This window comes from Bombina bombina, chromosome 7 (assembly GCF_027579735.1).
Source record: "Bombina bombina isolate aBomBom1 chromosome 7, aBomBom1.pri, whole genome shotgun sequence".
Taxonomy (NCBI): domain Eukaryota; kingdom Metazoa; phylum Chordata; class Amphibia; order Anura; family Bombinatoridae; genus Bombina; species Bombina bombina.
Genome location: NC_069505.1, coordinates 544,340,805 through 544,365,739, shown reverse-complemented (window position 1 = coordinate 544,365,739; position 24,935 = coordinate 544,340,805). Strand labels below are relative to the sequence as shown.

At 37.9% G+C, this 24,935-nt stretch overlaps 1 protein-coding gene across 3 annotated transcripts in view; it reads right to left on the bottom strand.

The window, feature by feature from the left end:
• Positions 1 to 1,719: 1,719 nt before the first annotated feature.
• Positions 1,720 to 24,935, bottom strand: part of LOC128666998 (zinc finger protein 684) — a 58,737-nt gene continuing 35,521 nt past the window's right edge. For all 3 annotated transcript variants that reach the window (XM_053721849.1, XM_053721850.1, XM_053721848.1), the window contains 2 exons: positions 23,760 to 23,822; positions 1,720 to 3,041 (listed from right to left, as the gene is read on the bottom strand). In XM_053721849.1, the coding sequence (XP_053577824.1) occupies positions 1,942 to 3,041; positions 23,760 to 23,822 (1,163 nt within the window). In that variant the 3' untranslated portion in view covers positions 1,720 to 1,941. The remainder of the gene's footprint in view (positions 3,042 to 23,759; positions 23,823 to 24,935) is intronic.

Sequence of the window (24,935 nt, the reverse complement as noted above, 5' to 3'; positions counted from 1 at the left end):
ATCAATGGACTGAGCCTGCAAGTAAAGCAGACCTGCTTCTAGGCATTGAAATGCTAATTATGGCTAGGGGGTGTTGGATGAGCACAGCCAGCTATTTTAGATACAAATCAATCTCTCCCTGTAACCCCCAACTGGGAAATAATCTGTTCTATCTGCTCCTGTTTGCATAGCGTTTCTACAGCGAAAACATTTGTTAATCATATTTTTAGCAGAGGTGGGTATACAAAAGGCAATTATAAATATATTGAATAACAAATTAAGGTAAAGTAGCTGTTTGCAAACAATTAAATGGATATTAAAGTGCTCCTTTAGTAAAAGTATGTCAATCAAAGTAAACATAAAAAAATGTATGTTAAAAAAACAGCAAACAACTTACTTGTTTTTCTTGCAAAATGAGCACTTAGAAATTATCTGTGTGGCCGCTGTCAACCTAGAGATAAGAGAGCTACCATTACAGAGCTTAGGTTACATGATCACATGATCATGATGCAGCAAAAGTCCTATGGGCAATAAACCAATTGCAGCTAGAAGATAGGTGTCTCCTAGCAACACTTCAAAGGAAAAATTATAATCTGCCTTCGTACAGAGGCCCCAGCCTCCTTTTAGGGCTGCAACAGGAAGTAAAGGGCCTTGTACAGATGAAGGTAAAAAACCCCAGAATTTATGCTTACCTGATAAATAACTTTCTTTTGTGGTGTATCCAGTCCACGGATTCATCCTTTACTTGTGGGATATTCTCCTTCCCTACAGGAAGTGGCAAAGAGAGCACACAGCAGAGCTGTCCATATAGCTCCCCCTCTAGCTCCACCCCCCAGTCATTCGACCGAAGGTTAGGAAGAAAAAGGAGAAACCATAGGGTGCAGTGGTGACTGTAGTTTAAACAAAAAAATCTACCTGACTTAATAGCCAGGGCGGGCCGTGGACTGGATACACCACAAGAGAAAGTAATTTATCAGGTAAGCATAAATTCTGTTTTCTCTTGTAAGGTGTATACAGTCCACGGATTCATCCTTTACTTGTGGGATACCAATACCAAAGCTTTAGGACACGGATGAAGGGAGGGAACAAGACAGGTACCTTAAACGGAAGGCACCACTGCTTGTAAAACCTGTCTCCCAAAAATAGCCTCCGAAGAAGCAAAAGTATCGAATTTGTAAAATTTGGAAAAAGTATGCAGCGAAGACCAAGTCGCTGCCTTACAAATCTGTTCAACAGAAGCCTCATTTTTAAAAGCCCATGTGGAAGCCACTGCTCTGGTATAATGAGCAGTAATTGTTTCAGGAGGCTGCTGGCCAGCAGTCTCATAGGCCAAACGGATGATGCTTTTCAGCCAAAGGGAAAGAGAGGTAGCGTCGCCTTCTGACCTCTCCTCTTACCAGAATAGATAACAAACAAAGAAGTTGTTTGTCTGAAATCCTTAGTTGCTTGTAAATAGAACTTTAAAGCACGAACCACATCAATATTGTGTAACAGACGTTCCTTCTTCGACGAAGGATTACAAAGAGAATGACTGGGGGGTGGAGCTAGAGGGGGAGCTATATGGACAGCTCTGCTGTGTGCTCTCTTTGCCACTTCCTGTAGGGAAGGAGAATATCCCACAAGTAAAGGATGAATCCGTGGACTGGATACACCTTACAAGAGAAACAGTAATACAAGGTAAAGTCCTTTTAAAGTTATGAATACACATTTCAATGATTTAAATGAAGTATAACCCACTGCTTACTGTTTTTATTTTATTACAATGAAACAAAATATTTTAGAGTACAATGTCCCTTTAAAGGCGAGACAAAAAGCACAATGTCCCTTTAATTCCTATTATTCTTTTAATTCCTGGTCTTTTGAAGGTAGCATTGTAACAACATTACCAACTTATCAATAAACTGGAACATACGTTTTATACATTTTTTGATAATCTGGGGTAGAATAGGAAGAGTTTGATGGTTAATTTGGTGCTGCTATATGCTCCGTTATGGAATATGGATGCGTTACCTGCAGCGCTGGTGCTATTTCGCCGTTTGTGCTGACTCTCCCTCTCCCCCTACCTCTGCCCCTCCCCCCGATTTTGCAGCTTTGCACATATTCCTGGGGTTTTCGCGTGTGTGATCTTATGTGCTGATTAAACGCCGATTTGTGTGTGAACGCTCTCCCACACTGTGAACAAACAAGCATTTTCTTCAACTCGTGGCTTTTTTGGTGGCTTGTTAAATTTTCTACATTGGTGAAAGTCTTCCCACATTTATTACAAAAGTAGACAGGTTTTTCTGCATGAGATTGCAGGTGCAAAATAAGTTTTTCTTTGTAACGATAGGTTTTACCGCATTGGGTACATGTAAACGGTTTCTTGTATTTATGGTCCTGACGATGACGTTGGAAAGAAATGATATTATAGTAAGATTTACCACATTCCTTGCAAATAAAAGACATTGGTTCAGAATGGATCTTTTTGTGAATAACCAGTTCTGAATAGTTCTCAAAGGTTGCACCACAGTCAGAGCAAATACAAAGTTCTTCGGGTACATTCGTAGGATGCTTTTTTTCACGATATTTGAAAACAAAGGGTTTTCCACCAGAATGCAATCTCTCGTGTATGAGAAGATATTGTTTTGAACTGAAGCTTTTTCCACACATAGAACATAAGTTTATTTTTTCTTGATTACTGCTTTTATAATGATTATCATCATGATCACTGGATACACTTTCCACTAATTCTTCTACATTATTTAAACGCAAGTCAATCTCACTAGCGTCAGTCTCCTGTTGAGACTGTATGTAATTATTTTGACCATGTAGGAAGATATTGGTTTCGTTTTCAGAAGGTTCCAGGGATTTATTGACATGGTATTTCAAGTAATCTGGTGTGTACTTGTTTTCATATTCGATTAAACAATTATCCTGCGAAAAAACAGCGGACAATGTTTCGTTTGGTTCAGTTAATAACACAGTAATGTGAGAGGTTTCCATCTGTCCTGTTGAGGAGTCAGCAAACCGGTGGGCAATATGAGATGTTTCTACTTGGGTTTCATTTTTGTCAAAAACTGCTCCTGTGGGAAACAGAATATAATGACTGTGTTTTAAAATGTTTTTAAACAATATAGACAAACTAAGACATATAGGTTTTAAAAAGGTACATAAAAGTTAAAAACTAATAAACAAAAACAACCAGTGCTATATTGCTTGAACGCTCCAGTCTGGTGTGGTCAGATAATTCTGGTGCCTTCCCAAAAAGTTAGGGATGGGCGAATGTTTTGCAACATTCTAAAAATGAAATTAACACATTTGTTTCGATTGTGTGTACAACATTCTAACTTATGTTTAATGTAACTGCATTTCAAATGCAATAGTTAAATGTAATATTCCATTCAAAATGTTCTAATTGAAATATTGCATAATTTGAATGAATACATTTCTAATAGTATTTCTAATGCTCTCTTTAAAAGTAATATTCGAATTATGTAATATTCCAAATAGAAAAATTCAAATCAATATATTTGTATCTATTATGTATCAATTTACTAAATTCCCTACCACATGAACTATTGAACTTCTGAATAGTATTTGTTAAATCGAATGTGGACATTAAAATTATGAACATTCGAAATTGAAAGTGACATTCAAAAACTGTAAATAGCATTTGTTTGTTAAAAAGGTAAAAGAAGGGGACAGGCGCAACAGCGACTCAAAGTATCCGTTTATTTAACACACACGTAAGACATACAATGTTGCACTTACAGGATTGCAATAGGTTATTCGCCTTTTGTTTAAAAAGTGATCCTGGTTACTAGTGCGTGGTCTCTGAAGGTAGTTTACAGCTCTTTGCCTTAAGTAGAGCTTTCGTTTGTAGCAGTTTTGTCTCTTTATTGGCCGCACAGTTTGCAGCTCTTTTCCTTAAGTGGAGCTTTCGGTTGTAGCAGTTTTGTCTCTTTATTAGTCGCACAGTGTGCAGAGGCTTTTGAACCCGGTCAGACATTTTGTCAGAAAAATTTAAACAAAAGGGGTACAAAAAAGAAATTATAGAAAAAGCAAAAACTGAAGGATTGAATATCCCAAGAACAAACATCTTAGGAAAGAAGACCGAAATAGAAAATAATAAATATAAGTACAAAAAAGAAAGCATTAAATTTATCACCACCTATAACGAGGGGGCAAAGGGAATTAAGTTCATTCTTAATAAGCATTGGAATATACTACTTGCTGATCCCTTATTAGAAGATCTTATAGATAAACAACCAAACATAATATACAAAAAGAATAGAGATTTGAAAAGTATTATAGCCCCTTCAAAATTAAAACATAAGCAAACAAATAAGTCTAGTCAAAAACCTACTTGGTTAACATTAAAAAATGGCACATACAAATGCTACAGAAAGGACTGTTGTATGTGTACCATGATTGATAAAACAACAGAGTATACATTAAATTGGAACAGAACAGAAAAGTTTAATATTAATTGTAGAACAACTTGCAATTCCAAATATGTTGTTTATCAACTAACCTGTTTATGTGGACTGATCTATATCGGTCGCACAAAGAGACAAATAAAAAACATAATTTATGTAAGAACTTACCTGATAAATTCATTTCTTTCATATTAGCAAGAGTCCATGAGCTAGTGACGTATGGGATATACATTCCTACCAGGAGGGGCAAAGTTTCCCAAACCTCAAAATGCCTATAAATACACCCCTCACCACACCCACAAATCAGTTTAACGAATAGCCAAGAAGTGGGGTGATAAGAAAAAAGTGCGAAAGCATAAAAAATAAGGAATTGGAATAATTGTGCTTTATACAAAAAAATCATAACCACCACAAAAAAGGGTGGGCCTCATGGACTCTTGCTAATATGAAAGAAATGAATTTATCAGGTAAGTTCTTACATCAATTATGTTTTCTTTCATGTAATTAGCAAGAGTCCATGAGCTAGTGACGTATGGGATAATGACTACCCAAGATGTGGATCTTCCAAGCAAGAGTCACTAGAGAGGGAGGGATAAAATAAAGACAGCCAATTCCGCTGAAAATAATCCACACCCAAAATAAAGTTTAAATCTTATAATGAAAAAAACTGAAATTATAAGCAGAAGAATCAAACTGAAACAGCTGCCTGAAGTACTTTTCTACCAAAAACTGCTTCAGAAGAAGAAAATACATCAAAATGGTAGAATTTAGTAAAAGTATGCAAAGAAGACCAAGTTGCTGCTTTGCAAACCTGATCAACAGAAGCTTCATTCCTAAAAGCCCAGGAAGTAGAAACTGACCTAGTAGAATGAGCTGTAATCCTTTGAGGCGGAGTTTTACCCGACTCAACATAAGCATGATGAATTAAAGATTTCAACCAAGATGCCAAAGAAATGGCAGAGGCCTTCTGACCTTTCCTAGAACCGGAAAAGATAACAAAAAGACTAGAAGTCTTTCGGAAATTCTTAGTAGCTTCAACATAATATTTCAAAGCTCTAACTACATCCAAAGAATGCAATGATTTCTCCTTAGAATTCTTAGGATTAGGACATAATGAAGGAACCACAATTTCTCTACTAATGTTGTTAGAATTCACAACCTTAGGTAAAAATTGAAAAGAAGTTTGCAACACCGCCTTATCCTGATGAAAAATCAGAAAAGGAGACTCACAAGAAAGAGCAGATAATTCAGAAACTCTTCTAGCAGAAGAGATGGCCAAAAGAAACAAAACTTTCCAAGAAAGTAATTTAATGTCCAAAGAATGCATAGGTTCAAATGGCGGAGCTTGAAGAGCCCCCAGAACCAAATTCAAACTCCAAGGAGGAGAAATTGACTTAATGACAGGTTTTATACGAACCAAAGCTTGTACAAAACAACGAATATCAGGAAGATTAGCAATCTTTCTGTGAAAAAGAACAGAAAGAGCAGAGATTTGTCCTTTCAAGGAACTTGCAGACAAACCTTTATCCAAACCATCCTGAAGAAACTGTAAAATTCTCGGAATTCTAAAAGAATGCCAGGAAAAATGATGAGAAAGACACCAAGAAATGTAAGTCTTCCAGACTCTATAATATATCTTCCTAGATACAGATTTATGAGCCTGTAACATAGTATTAATCACAGAGTCAGAGAAACCTCTTTGACTAAGAATCAAGCGTTCAATCTCCATACCTTTAAATTTAAGGATTTGAGATCCTGATGGAAAAAAGGACCTTGCGCCAGAAGGTCTGGTCTTAACGGAAGAGTCCACGGTTGGCAAGAGGCCATCCGGACAAGATCCGCATACCAAAACCTGTGCGGCCATGCTGGAGCCACCAGCAGAGCAAACGAGCATTCCTTCAGAATCTTGGAGATTACTCTTGGAAGAAGAACTAGAGGCGGAAAGATATAGGCAGGATGATACTTCCAAGGAAGTGACAATGCATCCACTGCTTCCGCTTGAGGATCCCTGGATCTGGACAGATACCTGGGAAGTTTCTTGTTTAGATGAGAAGCCATCAGATCTATTTCTGGAAGTCCCCACATTTGAACAATCTGAAGAAATACCTCTGGGTGAAGAGACCATTCGCCTGGATGTAACGTTTGGCGGCTGAGATAATCCGCTTCCCAATTGTCTATACCTGGGATATGAACCGCAGAAATTAGACAGGAGCTGGATTCCGCCCAAACCAGAATTCGAGATACTTCTTTCATAGCCAGAGGACTGTGAGTCCCTCCTTGATGATTGATATATGCCACAGTTGTGACATTGTCTGTCTGAAAACGAATGAACGATTCTCTCTTTTAGAAGAGGCCAAGACTGAAGAGCTCTGAAAATTGCACGGAGTTCCAAAATGTTGATTGGTAATCTCACCTCCTGAGATTCCCAAACTCCGGCCTAGATTTGGAGTTTGGCGGTAGATGGGCTGTTAACGCTCCGCGGGTTTTTTTCTGGCCGCACCATAAAATTAACTCTGGTATCGAGAGTTCAAAAAAATGCTGCGTTAGGCTCCAAAAAAGGAGCGTAGAGCATTTTTACCGCAAATGCAACTCTCGATACCAGAGTTGCTTACGGACGCGGCCAGCCTCAAAAACGTGCTCGTGCACGATTCCCCCATAGGAAACAATGGGGCTGTTTGAGCTGAAAAAAAAACTAACACCTGCAAAAAAGCCGCGTTCAGCTCCTAACGCAGCCCCATTGTTTCCTATGGGGAAACACTTCCTACGTCTGCACCTAACACTCTAACATGTACCCCGAGTCTAAACACCCCTAACCTTACACTTATTAACCCCTAATCTGCCGCCCCCGCTATCGCTGACCCCTGCATATTATTATTAACCCCTAATCTTCCGCTCCGTAAACCGCCGCAACCTACGTTATCCCTATGTACCCCTAATCTGCTGCCCCTAACACCGCCGACCCCTATATTATATTTATTAACCCCTAATCTGCCCCCCTCAACGTCGCCTCCACCTGCCTACACTTATTAACCCCTAATCTGCCGAGCGGACCGCACCGCTACTATAATAAAGTTATTAACCCCTAATCCGCCTCACTAACCCTATCATAAATAGTATTAACCCCTAATCTGCCCTCCCTAACATCGCCGACACCTAACTTCAATTATTAACCCCTAATCTGACGACCGGAGCTCACCGCTATTCTAATAAATGGATTAACCCCTAAAGCTAAGTCTAACCCTAACACTAACACCCCCCCTAAGTTAAATATAATTTAAATCTAACGAAATTAATTAACTCTTATTAAATAAATTATTCCTATTTAAAGCTAAATACTTACCTGTAAAATAAATCCTAATATAGCTACAATATAAATTATAATTACATTGTAGCTATTTTAGGATTAATATTTATTTTACAGGCAACTTTGTATTTATTTTAACTAGGTACAATAGCTATTAAATAGTTAAGAACTATTTAATAGTTACCTAGTTAAAATAATAACAAAATTACCTGTAAAATAAGTCCTAACCTAAGTTATAATTAAACCTAACACTACCCTATCAATAAATTAATTAAATAAAATACCTACAATTACCTACAATAAAACCTAACACTACACTATCAATAAATAAATTAAATACAATAGCTACAAATAACTACAATTACATAAACTAACTAAAGTACAAAAAATAAAAAAGAACTAAGTTACAAAAAATAAAAAAATATTTACAAACATAAGAAAAATATTACAACAATTTTAAACTAATTACACCTACTCTAAGCCCCCTAATAAAATAACAAACACCCCCAAAATAAAAAAATGCCCTACCCTATTCTAAATTAATAGAGTTAAAAGCTCTTTTACCTTACCAGCCCTGAACAGGGCCCTTTGCGGGGCATGCCCCAAAGAATTCAGCTCTTTTGCCTGTAAAAAAAACATACAATACCCCCCCCCCAACATTACAACCCACCACCCACATACCCCTAATCTAACCCAAACCCCCCTTAAATAAACCTAACACTAGCCCCTGAAGATCTTCCTACCTTGTCTTCACCATCCAGGTTCACCGATCCGTCCTGGCATCCGGTGCTGAAGAGGTCCAGAAGAGGCTCCAAAGTCTTCCTCCTATCCGGCAAGAAGAGGACATCCGGACCGGCAAACATCTTCTTCCAAGCGGCATCTTCAATCTTCTTCCATCCGGTGCGGAGCGGGTCCATCTTGAAGCAGCCGACGCGGATCCATCCTCTTCTTCCGGTGTCTCCCGACGAATGACGGTTCCTTTAAGGGACGTCATCCAAGATGGCGTCCCTCGAATTCCGATTGGCTGATAGGATTCTATCAGCCAATCGGAATTAAGGTAGGAATATTCTGATTGGCTGATGGAATCAGCCAATCAGAATCAAGTTCAATCCGATTGGCCGATCCAATCAGCCAATCAGATTGAGCTCGCATTCTATTGGCTGATCGGAACAGCCAATAGAATGCGAGCTCAATCTGATTGGCTGATTGGATCAGCCAATCGGATTGAACTTGATTCTGATTGGCTGATCCCATCAGCCAATCAGAATATTCCTACCTTAATTCCGATTGGCTGATAGAATCCTATCAGCCAATCGGAATTCGAGGGACGCCATCTTGGATGACGTCCCTTAAAGGAACCGTCATTCGTCGGGAGACACCGGAAGAAGAGGATGGATCCGCGTCGGCTGCTTCAAGATGGACCCGCTCCGCACCGGATGGAAGAAGATTGAAGATGCCGCTTGGAAGAAGATGTTTGCCGGTCCGGATGTCCTCTTCTTGCCGGATAGGAGGAAGACTTTGGAGCCTCTTCTGGACCTCTTCAGCACCGGATGCCAGGACGGATCGGTGAACCTGGATGGTGAAGACAAGGTAGGAAGATCTTCAGGGGCTAGTGTTAGGTTTATTTAAGGGGGGTTTGGGTTAGATTAGGGGTATGTGGGTGGTGGGTTGTAATGTTGGGGGGGGGGTATTGTATGTTTTTTTTTACAGGCAAAAGAGCTGATTTTATTGGGGCATGCCCCGCAAAGGGCCCTGTTCAGGGCTGGTAAGGTAAAAGAGCTTTTAACTCTATTAATTTAGAATAGGGTAGGGCATTTTTTTATTTTGGGGGTGTTTGTTATTTTATTAGGGGGCTTAGAGTAGGTGTAATTAGTTTAAAATTGTTGTAATATTTTTCTTATGTTTGTAAATATTTTTTTATTTTTTGTAACTTAGTTCTTTTTTATTTTTTGTACTTTAGTTAGTTTATGTAATTGTAGTTATTTGTAGCTATTGTATTTAATTTATTTATTGATAGTGTAGTGTTAGGTTTTATTGTAGGTAATTGTAGGTATTTTATTTAATTAATTTATTGATAGGGTAGTGTTAGGTTTAATTATAACTTAGGTTAGGACTTATTTTACAGGTAATTTTGTAATTATTTTAACTAGGTAACTATTAAATAGTTCTTAACTATTTAATAGCTATTGTACCTGGTTAAAATAATTACAAAGTTACCTGTAAAATAAATATTAATCCTAAAATAGCTACAATGTAATTATAATTTATATTGTAGCTATATTAGGATTTATTTTACAGGTAAGTATTTAGCTTTAAATAGGAATAATGTATTTAATAAGAGTTAATTAATTTCGTTAGATTTAAATTATATTTAACTTAGGGGGGTGTTAGTGTTAGGGTTAGACTTAGCTTTAGGGGTTAATCCATTTATTAGAATAGCGGTGAGCTCCGGTCGTCAGATTAGGGGTTAATAATTGAAGTTAGGTGTCGGCGATGTTAGGGAGGGCAGATTAGGGGTTAATACTATTTATGATAGGGTTAGTGAGGCGGATTAGGGGTTAATAACTTTATTATAGTAGCGCTCAGGTCCGCTCGGCAGATTAGGGGTTAATAAGTGTAGGCAGGTGTCGGCGACGTTGTGGGGGGCAGATTAGGGGTTAATAAATATAATACAGGGGTCGGCGGTGTTAGGGGCAGCAGATTAGGGGTACATAAGGATAACGTAGGTGGCGGCGCTTTGCGGTCGGCAGATTAGGGGTTAATTATTGTAAGTAGCTGGCGGCGACGTTGTGGGGGGCAGGTTAGGGGTTAATAAATATAATATAGGGGTCGGCGGTGTTAGGGGCAGCAGATTAGGGGTACATAAGTATAACGTAGGTGGCGGTCGGCAGATTAGGGGTTAAAAAAATTGAATCGAGTTGCGGCGATGTGGGGGGACCTCAGTTTAGGGGTACATAGGTAGTTTATGGGTGTTAGTGTACTTTAGAGTACAGTAGTTAAGAGCTTTATGAACCGGCGTTAGCCCAGAAAGCTCTTAACTACTGACTTTTTTCTGCGGCTGGAGTTTTGTCGTTAGAGCTCTAACGCTCACTTCAGAAACGACTCTAAATACCGGAGTTAGGAAGATCCCATTGAAAAGATAGGATACGCAAATGGCGTAGGGGGATCTGCGGTATGGAAAAGTCGCGGCTGAAAAGTGAGCGTTAGACCCTTACCTACACGACTCTAAATACCGGCGGTAGCCTAAAACCAGCGTTAGGAGCCTCTAACGCTGGTTTTCACGGCTACCGCCGAACTCTAAATCTAGGCCTCCTTGTGCTGTCAGAGACCCCCAAACTGCTCCCCAACCTGTCAGACTTGCATCTGTTGAAATCACAGTCCAGGTTGGAAGAACAAAAGAAGCCCCCTGAACTAAACGTTGGTGATCTGTCCACCACGTCAGAGAGTGTCGTACAAATGGTTTTAAAGATATTAATTGATGTATCTTTGTGAAATCCCTGCACCACTGGCTCAGCATACAGAGCTGAAGAGGTCACAAGTGAAAACGAGCAAAGGGGATCGCGTCCGATGCAGCAGTCATAAGACCTAGAATTTTCATGCATAAGGCTACCGAAGGGAATGATTGAGACTGAAGGTTTCGACAGGCTGAAACCAATTTTAGACGTCTCTTGTCTGTCAGAGACAGAGTCATGGACACTGAATCTATCTGGAAACCTAAAAAGGTTACCCTTGTCTGAGGAATCAATGAACTCTTTGGCAAATTGATCCTCCAACCATGATCTCGAAGAAACAATACGAGTCGATTCGTATGAGATTCTGCTAAATGTGAAGACTGAGCAAGTACCAAGATATTGTCCAAATAAGGAAATACCACAATACCCTGTTCTCTGATTACAGACAGAAGGGCACCGAGAACCTTTGTAAAAATCCTTGGAGCTGTTGCTAGGCCAAACGGCAGAGCCACAAATTGGTAATGCTTGTCTAGGAAAGAGAATCTCAGAAACTGATAGTGATCTGGATGAATCGGAATATGCAGATATGCATCCTGTAAATCTATTGTGGACATATAATGCCCTTGCTGAACAAAAGGCAGGATAGTCCTTATAGTTACCATTTTGAATGTTGGTATCCTTACATAACGATTCAATATTTTTAGATCCAGAACTGGTCTGAAGGAATTCTCCTTCTTTGGTACAATGAAGAGATTTGAATAAAACCCCAATCCCTGTTCCAGAACTGGAACTGGCATAATTACTCCAGCCAACTCTAGATCTGAAACACATTTCAGAAATGCTTGAGCCTTCGCTGGATTTACTGGGACACGGGAAAGAAAAAATCTCTTTGCAGGAGGCCTTATTTTGAAGCCAATTCTGTACCCTTCTGAAACAATGTTCTGAATCCAAAGATTGTGAATTGGATTGATCCAAATTTCTTTGAAAAATCGTAATCTGCCCCCTACCAGCTGAGCTGGAATGAGGGCCGCACATTCATGTGGACTTGGGAGCTGGCTTTGGTTTTCTAAAAGGCTTGGATTTATTCCAGACTGGAGATGGTTTCCAAACTGATACCGCTCCTGAGGATGAAGGATCAGGCTTTTGTTCCTTATTGTGACGAAAGGAACGAAAACGATTATTAGACCTAAATTTACCTTTAGATTTTTTATCCTGTGGTAAAAAAGTTCCTTTCCCTCCAGTAACAGTTGAGATAATAGAATCCAACTGAGAACCAAATAATGTATTACCCTGGAAGGAAAGGGAAAGCAAAGTTAACTTTCCAAGTTTTAAGCCATAAAGCTCTTCTAGCTAAAATAGCTAGAGACATATACCTGACATCAACTCTAATGATATCAAAGATGGCATCACAAATAAAGTTATTAGCATGTTGAAGAAGATTAACAATGCTATGAGAATTATGATCTGATACTTGTTGCGCTAAAGCTTCCAACCAAAAAGTTGAAGCTGCAGCAACATCCGCTAAAGATATAGCAGGTCTAAGAAGATTACCTGAACATAAGTAAGCTTTTCTTAGAAAGGATTCAATTTTCCTATCTAAAGGATGCTTAAAGGAAGTACTATCTGCCGTAGGAATAGTAGTATGTTTAGCAAGAGTAGAGATAGCCCCATCAACTTTAGGGATTTTGTCCCAAAACTCTAATCTGTCAGCTGGCACAGGATATAATTGCTTAAAACGTTTAGAAGGAGTAAATGAATTACCCAAATTATTCCATTCCCTGGAGATTACTTCAGAAATAGCATCAGGGACAGGAAAAACCTCTGGAATAACTACAGGAGATTTAAAAACCTTATTTAAACGTTTAGATTTAGTATCAAGAGGACCAGAATCCTCTATTTCTAATGCAATTAAAACCTCTTTAAGTAAAGAACGAATAAATTCCATTTTGAATACATATGAAGATTTATCAGCATCAACCTCTGAAACAGAATCCTCTGAACCAGAGGAACCACTATCAGAATCAGAATGATGATGTTCATTTAAAAATTCATCTGAAAAATGAGAAGTTTTAAAAGACCTTTTACGTTTACTAGAAGGAGGAATAACAGACATAGCCTTCTTAATGGATTTAGACACAAAATCTCTTATGTTAACAGGAACACTAGTATTAGATGTTGATTGAACAGCAACAGGTAATGTAGTATTACTAAAGGAAATATTATCTGCATTAACAAGCTTGTCATGACATTCATTACAAACAACAGCTGGAGGAACAGATACCACAAGTTTACAGCAGATACACTTAACTTTGGTAGATCCAGCACCAGGCAGTGATTTTCCAGTAGTATCTTCTGGCTCAGGGTCAATCTGGGACATCTTGCAATATGTAATAGAAAAAACAACATATAAAGCAAAATTGATCAAATTCCTTAAATGACAGTTTCAGGAATGGGAAAAAATGCCAGTGAACCAGCTTCTAGCAACCAGAAGCAATAAATAATGAGACTTAAATAATGTGGAGACAATAATGACGCCCATATTTTTTAGCGCCAAAAAAGACGCCCACATTATTTGGCGCCAAAAATGACGCCACATCTGGAACGCCGACACTTTTGGCGCAAAAAACGTCAAAAAAATGACGCAACTTCCGGCGACATGTATGACGCCGGAAATAGAAAAATATTTTTGCGCCAAAAAAGTCCGCGCCAAGAATGACGCAATAAAATGAAGCATTTTCAGCCCCCGCGAGCCTAACAGCCCACAGGAAAAAAAGTAAATTTTAAGGTAAGAAAAAAATGAAAAATTCAGCATTATCCCAAATATGAAACTGACTGTCTGAAAATAAGGAACGTTGAACATCCTGAGTCAAGGCAAATAAATGTTTGAATACATATATTTAGAACTTTATAAAAAAGTGCCCAACCATAGCTTAGAGTGTCACAGAAAATAAGACTTACTTACCCCAGGACACTCATCTACATGTAGTAGAAAGCCAAACCAGTACTGAAACGAGAATCAGCAGAGGTAATGGTATATATAAGAGTATATCGTCGATCTGAAAAGGGAGGTAAGAGATGAATCTCTACGACCGATAACAGAGAACCTATGAAATAGACCCCGTAGAAGGAGATCATTGAATTCAAATAGGCAATACTCTCCTCACATCCCTCTGACATTCACTGCATGCTGAGAGGAAAACCGGGCTCCAACTTGCTGCGGAGCGCATATCAACGTAGAATCTAGCACAAACTTACTTCACCACCTCCATAGGAGGCAAAGTTTGTAAAACTGATTTGTGGGTGTGGTGAGGGGTGTATTTATAGGCATTTTGAGGTTTGGGAAACTTTGCCCCTCCTGGTAGGAATGTATATCCCATACGTCACTAGCTCATGGACTCTTGCTAATTACATGAAAGAAAGAAGAGTGTACGAACACTTAAATAATATTAAGAATGGGTTAGACGGGACACAGTGTATCCCAACACTGCAAATACAAACATAACTGTAATAGTAAGGGTATCACAGTTAAAGTATTAGAGTGTATAGATAGTAATAGTACAGACCGTTTACTAAAATTGAGACAAGCTGAAACAAGGTGGATACACACATTAAGTCGTATGTCCCCCAAAGGTTTGAATATAGATATAGATTTACAAGCTTTTATGATTTAACCCTTAAACTAATATCAAAAGTAAGTCCAAAATGTTCTTTTTCATTCTCATTTTCTATCTCTATTTTTCAACAAACAATTAAATATCTATTGCGCTAAATATTTTAGAATGTCCAAGAATTAATTAATCACCTATTAAATAATATAAAAGGTATCGTAGTAGAAAAAAAAAATAAAAAAAAACTTTTTTTTAAATTATGGATTTTAGTTCAATGTAAAATAATTTAATAAGTCACAAATAATGAATTCATAGACATTAGTTGTTAATATATATATATATATATATATATATATTTAGACGCAATTTAATTCATACGTTTTTTAAATTAAAGAATTATAAACGATCAACTGATATAGATATGGTTATATTAGGTATATATTGTTTTAAGAGTATTTTAGATGACCTTATATCAGGTTAATACGGGTATAGGTTGTATACTATTATGGTTATTCAAGTGTCAAAGATTAAATGCGAATAACATATGTGTATTGTATTTATGGTATTAACACAAGCAAAAGATAGTTTGTACATGTATAGAGTTTAACACAGTTACAAAATAACAATTGTTAAGCATTTACCATTGTAGTCAAACAGTGTATAAACCTGTCAATCAAGCTTGAAGGGCGGGACACTAGTAAGCCCGGCAAATTTAAAAGCCCTTCTGGTCTTGGAAGAAACTATTCCAAAATCATCTGTTGAGAAAGTGCGCCCGTGCAGCGGATGAAACGCGTTCAGTAGGAATAAAGTCATTTGGAAGTCTGTGATTGAAAGAACAGACCGGGTTCAAAAGCGTCTGCACACTGTGCGACTAATAAAGAGACAAGACTGCTACAACCGAAAGCTCCACTTAAGGAAAAGAGCTGCAAACTGTGCGGCCAATAAAGAGACAAGACCGCTACAAACGAAATCTCTACTTAAGGAAAAGAGCTGTAAACTACCTACAGAGACTACGCACTAGTAACCAGGATCACTTTTTAAACAAAAGGCGAATAACCTATTGCAATCCTGTAAGTGCAACATTGTATGTCTTACGTGTATGTTAAATAAACGGATACTTTGAGTCGCTGTTGCGCCTGTCCCCTTCTTTTTCCTTTTTAGTTGGTTCGATCGGAGACTGGAGTGCTGTTACAAGTTTCTGGGGAGGCTGCATACAACAAGCGAAGCATTAAGGAAATAACATCTTCACACACTGTGTGCTACATGGATACTTTGAAAACAGTTTTATCTTCTACCACTCATGGTACTGTTTAGATACTTCTGTTTGGATATTTTTGGACAATTGTGGACATCCAGTTTGCATTGGTGCATCATTTTTAACCGAGTTACATTTCATTATGATTTAATGTTTTAATAGTTTTAACAGTTTTTATGTGTTACTAATATTAGGAATATAAACTGGTATAAAAGGAATCATACGGCTAGATTTGGAGTTTGGCGGCCAAGGGGGTGCGTTAGCTACGCGGGCTTTTTTCTGGCCGCACCATAAAATTAACTCTGGTATTGAGAGTCCAAAAAAATGCTGCGTTAGGCTCCAAAAAAGGAGCGTAGAGCATTTTTACCGCAAATGCAACTCTCGATACCAGAGTTGCTTACGGACGCGGCCAGCCTCAAAAACGTGCTCGTGCACGATTCCCCCATAGGAAACAATGGGGCTGTTTGAGCTGAAAAAAAACCTAACACCTGCAAAAAAGCAGCGTTCAGCTCCTAACGCGGCCCCATTGTTTGCTATGGGGAAACACTTCCTATGTCTGCACCTAACACCCTAACATGTACCCCGAGTCTAAACACCCCTAACCTTACACTTATTAACCCCTAATCTGCCGTCCCCGCTATCGCTGACCCCTGCATTATATTATTAACCCCTAATCTGCCGCTCCGTAAACCGCCGCTACTTACATTATCCCTATGTACCCCTAATCTGCTGCCCCTAACACCGCCGACCCCTATATTATATTTATTAACCCCTAATCTGCCCCCCTCAACGTCGCCTCCACCTGCCTACACTTATTAACCCCTAATCTGCCGAGCGGACCTGAGCGCTACTATAATAAAGTTATTAACCCCTAATCCGCCTCACTAACCCTATAATAAATAGTATTAACCCCTAATCTGCCGACCGGAGCTCACCGCTACTATAATAAATGGATTAACCCCTAAAGCTAAGTCTAACCCTAACACTAACACCCCCCTAACTTAAATATAATTTAAATCTAACGAAATTAATTAACTCTTATTAAATAAATTATTCCTATTTAAAGCTAAATACTTACCTGTAAAATAAATCCTAATATAGCTACAATATAAATTATAATTACATTGTAGCTATTTTAGGATTAATATTTATTTTACAGGCAACTTTGTAATTATTTTAACCAAGTACAATAGCTATTAAATAGTTAAGAACTATTTAATAGTTACCTAGTTAAAATAATAACAAAATTACCTGTAAAATAAATCCTAACCTAAGTTACAATTAAACCTAACACTACACTATCAATAAATAAATTAAATACAATTCCTACAAATAACTACAATGAAATAAACTAACTAAAGTACAAAAAATAAAAAAGAACTAAGTTACAAAAAATAAAAAAATATTTACAAACATCAGAAAAATATTACAACAATTTTAAACTAATTACACCTACTCTAAGCCCCCTAATAAAATAACAAAGACCCCCAAAATAAAAAAATGCCCTACCCTATTCTAAATTAATAAAGTTAAAAGCTCTTTTACCTTACCAGCCCTGAACAGGGCCCTTTGCGGGGCATGCCCCAAGAAAATCAGCTCTTTTGCCTGTAAAAAAAAAACATACAATACCCCCCCCAACATTACAACCCACCACCCACATACCCCTAATCTAACCCAAACCCCCCTTAAATAAACCTAACACTAAGCCCCTGAAGATCTTCCTACCTTGTCTTCACCTCACCAGGTATCACCGATCCGTCCTGGCTCCAAAATCTTCATCCAACCCAAGCGGGGGCTGGCGATCCATCATCCGGTGCTGAAGAGGTCCAGAAGAGGCTCCAAAGTCTTCCTCCTATCCGGCAAGAAGAGGACATCCGGACCGGCAAACATCTTCATCCAAGCGGCATCTTCTATCTTCTTCCATCCGGTGCGGAGCGGGTCCATCTTGAAGCAGCCGACGCGGATCCATCCTCTTCTTCCGGCGACTCCCGACGAATGATCGGAACAGCCAATAGAATGCAAGCTCAATCTGATTGGCTGATTGGATCAGCCAATCGGATTGAACTTGATTCTGATTGGCTGATTCCATCAGCCAATCAGAATATTCTTACCTTAATTCCGATTGGCTGATAGAATCCTATCAGCCAATCGGAATTCGAGGGACGCCATCTTGGATGACGTCCCTTAAAGGAACCGTCATTCGTCGGGAGTCGCCGGAAGAAGAGGATGGATCCGCGTCGGCTGCTTCAAGATGGACCCGCTCCGCACCGGATGGAAGAAGATAGAAGATGCCGCTTGGATGAAGATGTTTGCCGGTCCGGATGTCCTCTTCTTGCCGGATAGGAGGAAGACTTTGGAGCCTCTTCTGGACCTCTTCAGCACCGGATGATGGATCGCCAGCCCCCGCTTGGGTTGGATGAAGATTTTGGAGCCAGGACGGATCGGTGATACCTGGTGAGGTGAAGACAAGGTAGGAAGATCTTCAGGGGCTTAGTGTTAGGTTTATTTAAGGGGGGTTTGGGTTAGATTAGGGGTATGTGGGTGGTGGGTTGTAATGTTGGGGGGGGAGTATTGTATGTTTTTTTTTACAGGCAAAAGAGCTGATTTTCTTGGGGCATGCCCCGCAAAGGGCCCTGTTCAGGGCTGGTAAGGTAAAAGAGCTTTTAACTTTATTAATTTAGAATAGGGTAGGGCATTTTTTTATTTTGGGGGTCTTTGTTATTTTATTAGGGGGCTTAGAGTAGGTGTAATTAGTTTAAAATTGTTGTAATATTTTTCTGATGTTTGTAAATATTTTTTTATTTTTTGTAACTTAGTTCTTTTTTATTTTTTGTACTTTAGTTAGTTTATTTCATTGTAGTTATTTGTAGGAATTGTATTTAATTTATTTATTGATAGTGTAGCGTTAGGTTTAATTGTAGGTATTTTATTTAATTAATTTAATGATAGTATAGTGTTAGGTTTAATTGTAACTTAGGTTAGGATTTATTTTACAGGTAATTTTGTTATTATTTTAACTAGGTAACTATTAAATAGTTCTTAACTATTTAATAGCTATTGTACCTGGTTAAAATAATTACAAAGTTGCCTGTAAAATAAATATTAATCCTAAAATAGCTACAATGTAATTATAATTTATATTGTAGCTATATTAGGATTTATTTTACAGGTAAGTATTTAGCTTTAAATAGGAATAATTTATTTAATAAGAGTTAATTAATTTCGTTAGATTTAAATTATATTTAAGTTAGGGGGGTGTTAGTGTTAGGGTTAGACTTAGCTTTAGGGGTTAATCCATTTATTATAGTAGCGGTGAGCTCCGGTCGGCAGATTAGGGGTTAATAATTGAAGTTAGGTGTCGGCGATGTTAGGGAGGGCAGATTAGGGGTTAATACTATTTATTATAGGGTTAGTGAGGCGGATTAGGGGTTAATACATTTATTATAGTAGCGGTGCGGTCCGCTCGGCAGATTAGGGGTTAATCAGTGTAGGCAGGTGAAGGCGACGTTGAGGGGGGCAGATTAGGGGTTAATAAATATAATATAGGGGTCGGCGGTGTTAGGGGCAGCAGATTAGGGGTACATAGCTATAATGTAGGTGGCGGCGCTTTGCGGTCGGCAGATTAGGGGTTAATTATTGTAAGTAGCTGGCGGCGACGTTGTGGGGGGCAGGTTAGGGGTTAATAAATATAATACAGGGGTCGGCGGTGTTAGGGGGAGCAGATTAGGGGTACATAGGGATAACTTAGCTGGCGGCGCTTTGCGGTCGGCAGATTAGGGGTTAAAAAAAAATTTGAGTGGCGGCGATGTGGGGGGACCTCAGTTTAGGGGTACATACGTAGTTTATGGGTGTTAGTGTACTTTAGGGTACAGTAGTTAAGAGCTTTATGAACCGGCGTTAGCCCAGAAAGCTCTTAACTCCTGCTTTTTTCCTGCGGCTGGAGTTTTGTCGTTAGAGCTCTAACGCTCACTTCAGAAACGACTCTAAATACCGGAGTTAGAAAGATCCCATTGAAAAGATAGGATACGCAATTGACGTAAGGGGATCTGCGGTATGGAAAAGTCGCGGCTGAAAAGTGAGCGTTAGACCCTATTTTCAGTGACTCCAAATACCGGCGGTAGCCTAAAACCAGCGTTAGGAGCCTCTAACGCTGGTTTTCACGGCTAACGCCAAACTCCAAATCTAGCCGATAGCCAGCTATTACGATCACTCTAGTGTGTATATTGTATCACCTAATATTACGCTGATTTCTATTTCTATAGCCCAGTTAGCCCACTAGAAGCGCGGCTTTAAATTGAGTGTGTTGTTAAGCATTCGTTTATAGAATTTTTAAGAATATTTGTTCTTATCAACTTAGATAGCTAGATTATGTAAATCTAATTTCTACAATAACATTCGTTCTAACATTTGAATTCGAGTATAAACACATTCACCTATCCCTATCAGCCAATCAGCAGCTGCACCTGGTATTTCTGCAATACTATTAGCCGATCTTCCCATATGCTTTTGTGGGTGAAGAACAAGACGTATGCCAAAAGTAAATTCCTTTAATTTTTTTTCTGACACAACTAGCTGAGCAAACTTGGCAGGATCTACTAGTCTCAAAGAGAGTTTATGTAATTATTTATTTTGCTTTAATACCTCCACCAAGACTTTATAGCAGGAAATTTTGCTTACCACAAACCATAAATGTTATACCGAACCCAAATTCCTGTCTTCAAGAGTCCAAAAATATTTAATTTCATAGAAACAGCTTTTTTTCACGAAATAGTAAACACATTTGTTCTTAAAAGCCAATGTATAAACTGATAAGGGCAAACTTGACATGGTTTAAAATCAGGTCCGGATTCTAAGCAATATTTTAGACTGACTTTAATTTATCACTTTTAATAAAGATGCGCTGTAACTTACTTTTTTAATCTCGCCGTTCTAATACCGTGCCCTGTCCGCCCACTTCAAAACAAATTTTTTTGTGAGCTAACGGTTTGTGCTGTTCCCCAATCTGCGCTCTAGCCATACAGCACTTTTTTTTTTTTTTAGCTACATCGCCGACTGGAGAACAGTTCAAACTGTTAGCTCCCCAAAAAAAATGAGTTTTGAATGGGCAGCCAGATCGTGGGGTATTAGAATGGAATGGCTAGATTAAAAAGTAAGCTACAGCGCATCTTCATTAGAAGTGATCAATTAAAGTCCATCTAAAATATTGCTTATATTCCAGACCTGATATTAACCCCTAGACGCCATTAAGATGTTTTTGTCTTTTTAATTAAGTCTTAAAGGGAGGGGCTGATGCCCCCTTTAAAAGCATACCTCTGACAAGGAGGTTAAGATCTATGATTATGGCCAACGGCCGAAACGCGTAAGATCAAGCTTATGCTCATTTCATGCTGATGAACATCACATCGTAGGCAGTCCCCCATGATCCAATCCCGGCATTGAAATCACGTGATCGTATCAACTACTGCGTGATTTCCGTTTTCAAGCAAGTGTTTACATCAGAACTTTGTTCCAACCTTCAACACTTGCCCCTGGCATGAGGGGGGTTAAAACATGTCAAGTTTACCATCATTTTAAGTTTGACACGATTTGTTTATATTTATGTAAATTATTTATTTAAGACAAAATATAGATATTGTGTTACTGGTTTTACCTAAGGTTTAATAATAAAGGACTACTAAATACAGCATAATTAAATTATTTACAAATACACAATAGAAAGACAATGCAATAGCACTTACTTTGAGTTTGAAATGAGCGGTAGAAAATTTTCAGCAAATTTCAAATTTAGTCCAATTTCCCCTCCCCCCCCGTATCATTGGCCAATCACAAAATGCATATACCTATATAATGTGCACTTTTGCACATGCTCAGTAGGAGCCGGTGTGCGTATAAAAGAATGCACATTTTGATAATGGATGTATATTTGAAAGTTTTTTTAAAATTGCTGCTGTATCTGAATTTTGACGGTAAAGGGAACAAAGGCAAAGGCGAAAAATGACTGGAAACAAGAGCAACGGAAATGTAGTTACAATTTAATTACACCTTGTAATTATAGTATTTTTAGAAGATTTCAAACATGCACTACATTTACAAGTAACTGGAGCATATGCATATATACCTGCTTCTTATAAGCTTGCCAACTGTATCCTCACCTAGAGTTGCACAGGAGCACAACTTTGCCTATGTATTTAACCCCTTTGCAGGTAAAGAAGAGGAATTTGTTTACAAATAGAGAATTTTATCTTAACACTAAAATGTCCATTTAAAGGGGACAGTCTAGACTATTCTTTATGACTTACTGTTCCATAGCAGACAAGGATCTTGTAACGGGTTCCACATTTATAAGCTCTAAGAAGTATATGAAACTTTTAAATAATCATTGTTTGTTAGCAGCCAAAAATGTCTGCCAAGCTCCGCCCACAGCTTTCTCCTTGTCCAGTTAGCGGTTTTCTTGTGTGACAGTTTCGCAGTGCACGTTAATATTGTTTAGTTAGCTATTTCAAATTGCACAGGCACAAATCAGCGTGTGTGAGTATGAAAACTTAAATTTAAGAGTTCATCGTGATTGGAGAAACTTAACAAACCAAAATATACACACAATAGGTGGGCGGAGTTTGGCGGCCATTTTCAGCTCTGAACAAGCAATGCATATTTAAAAGTTTCATGTACTTCTTGTAAGCTTATAACATGTTGCAATTGCAAGATGTTTCTCTGGTATGTAATAATAAGTAATCAAAATTATGTATTGGGTCTAGACCACTGGTTTTCAAACCTGTCCTCAGGCCTCTCCAACAGGCCATGTTTTCCGGACTACCTTGGATGAGGGCAGGTAAAATAACCATGGTTATTAATCAGCTGACTATTTCACCTGTGCTCCAGTTCAGATATCCTCAAAATCTGGCCTGTTAAGGAGGTTTGAGGAAAGGCTTCAAAACCAGTGGTCTAGACTGTCCATTTAAAATGTTGCTAGTTCATATGGATGATGGAATTTTTTTTATTTTTTTTTTGCATACAATGTCCCTTTAAAGGAAGTCTAGTCAAAATTAAACTTTCATGATTCAGATAGAGCACTGGTTTTCAAATCTGTCTTCAAACCTCCAGAACAGTCCAAACCAGTGAGATAGAGCAGTAATTTTAAGCAACTTTCAAATGTACTCCTATTATCAATTTTTATTTGTTCTTTTAGTATCTTTATTTGAAAGAAAGCTTAGGAGCTGGTCCCTTTTTGGTTCAGAACCTGGGTAGCGCTTGCTGAATGGTGGCTACATTTAGACACCAATCAGCAAGCGCTACCCAGGTGCTAAACCAAAAATAGGGCGGCTTCTAAGCTTACATTATTGCTTTTTCAAATAAAGATACCAAGAGAACGAAGAATAATTGATAATTGGAGTAAATTAGAAAGTTGCTTAAAATTGTTGCTCTATCCGAATCATGAAAGTTTTATTTTGACTTGATTATCCCTTTAACCCCTCCAATGCTGAGCGCTTTCACATATATATTAGAGCGTTTTTTTTATTTGGCACTTATTACATTTACATTAATTTCAGCATTTTCATTTTGAGATCCCCACACAAAAACATACATTTTTATTTATTTTTTACCCCAGAAGATCAAACATTTTTAGAAAATATCTGTAGTTTGCAAAAATACCATAATACAGGTAAAAATCCTGCAATTCAGATTTTCAAAATTCAGACTTTAATTTTTTTTAGTTTTTTTTTTTTTAATAAAATTGAAAATTACCATCTTTCATCTCCAGTACATCACAATCTTCGCTGACAACGTCTTTTGTTTGTCTTTTGGATTCTAAAATGAAAATAAATAGTCTATTTATTTAGAACAATTAGCTTTTAATACAAAAGTATTACAAATCATATAAAACTACCTTTAGGTTGTAGGTATAAGCTGTATTATAACATGTAAATTATTGCCTAAATGACATACGATATTCTTCTTTACAATTATTCTGAAATGCAAACTAATTCAAAATCCCAACCTTTTCCGGTCTCAAGCTGTTTGGATAACGTTTTTTTTTTTATACCATCATATAAAATACAAAACAAAAATTAAGTTATTTTCTAAATAACAGCACAGGGCTCATTATTTTCTAAACATTTTTATGGTCCTGCATCTAATATCAGTTCACCTTCCCCAAACACAAAAATTCAAGATTTTATTATATTGGACAATTAAAAAACCTAATAAACTAAAAATCAGGAGAGAAAATTATTATTTTTGTTATTCTGCAACATCTTGCAATTTAGGTAGAAAATATTTAACCATACAATTATTAAAAAACTGTGGACTTCTCAGTAGGGTGCCTTAAAGGGACTTTCCAACCAAAATTGGAATCCACGTGGATGTTTCTATTATTAAATTTGCTTTATTCTCTTGGTATCCTTTGTTGAAAAGCATATCTAGGTACGCTCAGTAGCAGCAATGAACTACTGGGAGCTAGCTAGCTGTTGATTCTAGCGTTCTTGCAAATGTATTCTTGCTAACCTGCAGACATATAGGGCTCTAGACACAAGCCCCTGAGCCTGCCTATCTGCTTTTCAACAAAAGATACCAAGGGAACAAAGTAAATTGGATAATAGAAGTCAATTGGAAACTTGTAGTTAAATCTCCAGTATTATTTTTTTTCAGATGCATTTAACTAATGTAGTAGCCTCTTACACAGACCAGTACATAAAGTAGATTTGCATAATGAACACCTGCATGATAACAAGACAATGGATTAGCACTTAGTTTGAACTTCAAATGAGTAGTAGATTTTTTTCTGACAAATTTCAGTTATGTCTATTTCTACTCCCTATGTACCATGTGACAGCTATCAGCCAATCACAAATGCATTTATGTATATTCTGTGAATTCTTGCACATGCTCAGTAGGAGCTGATGACTCAAAAAGTGTAAATAT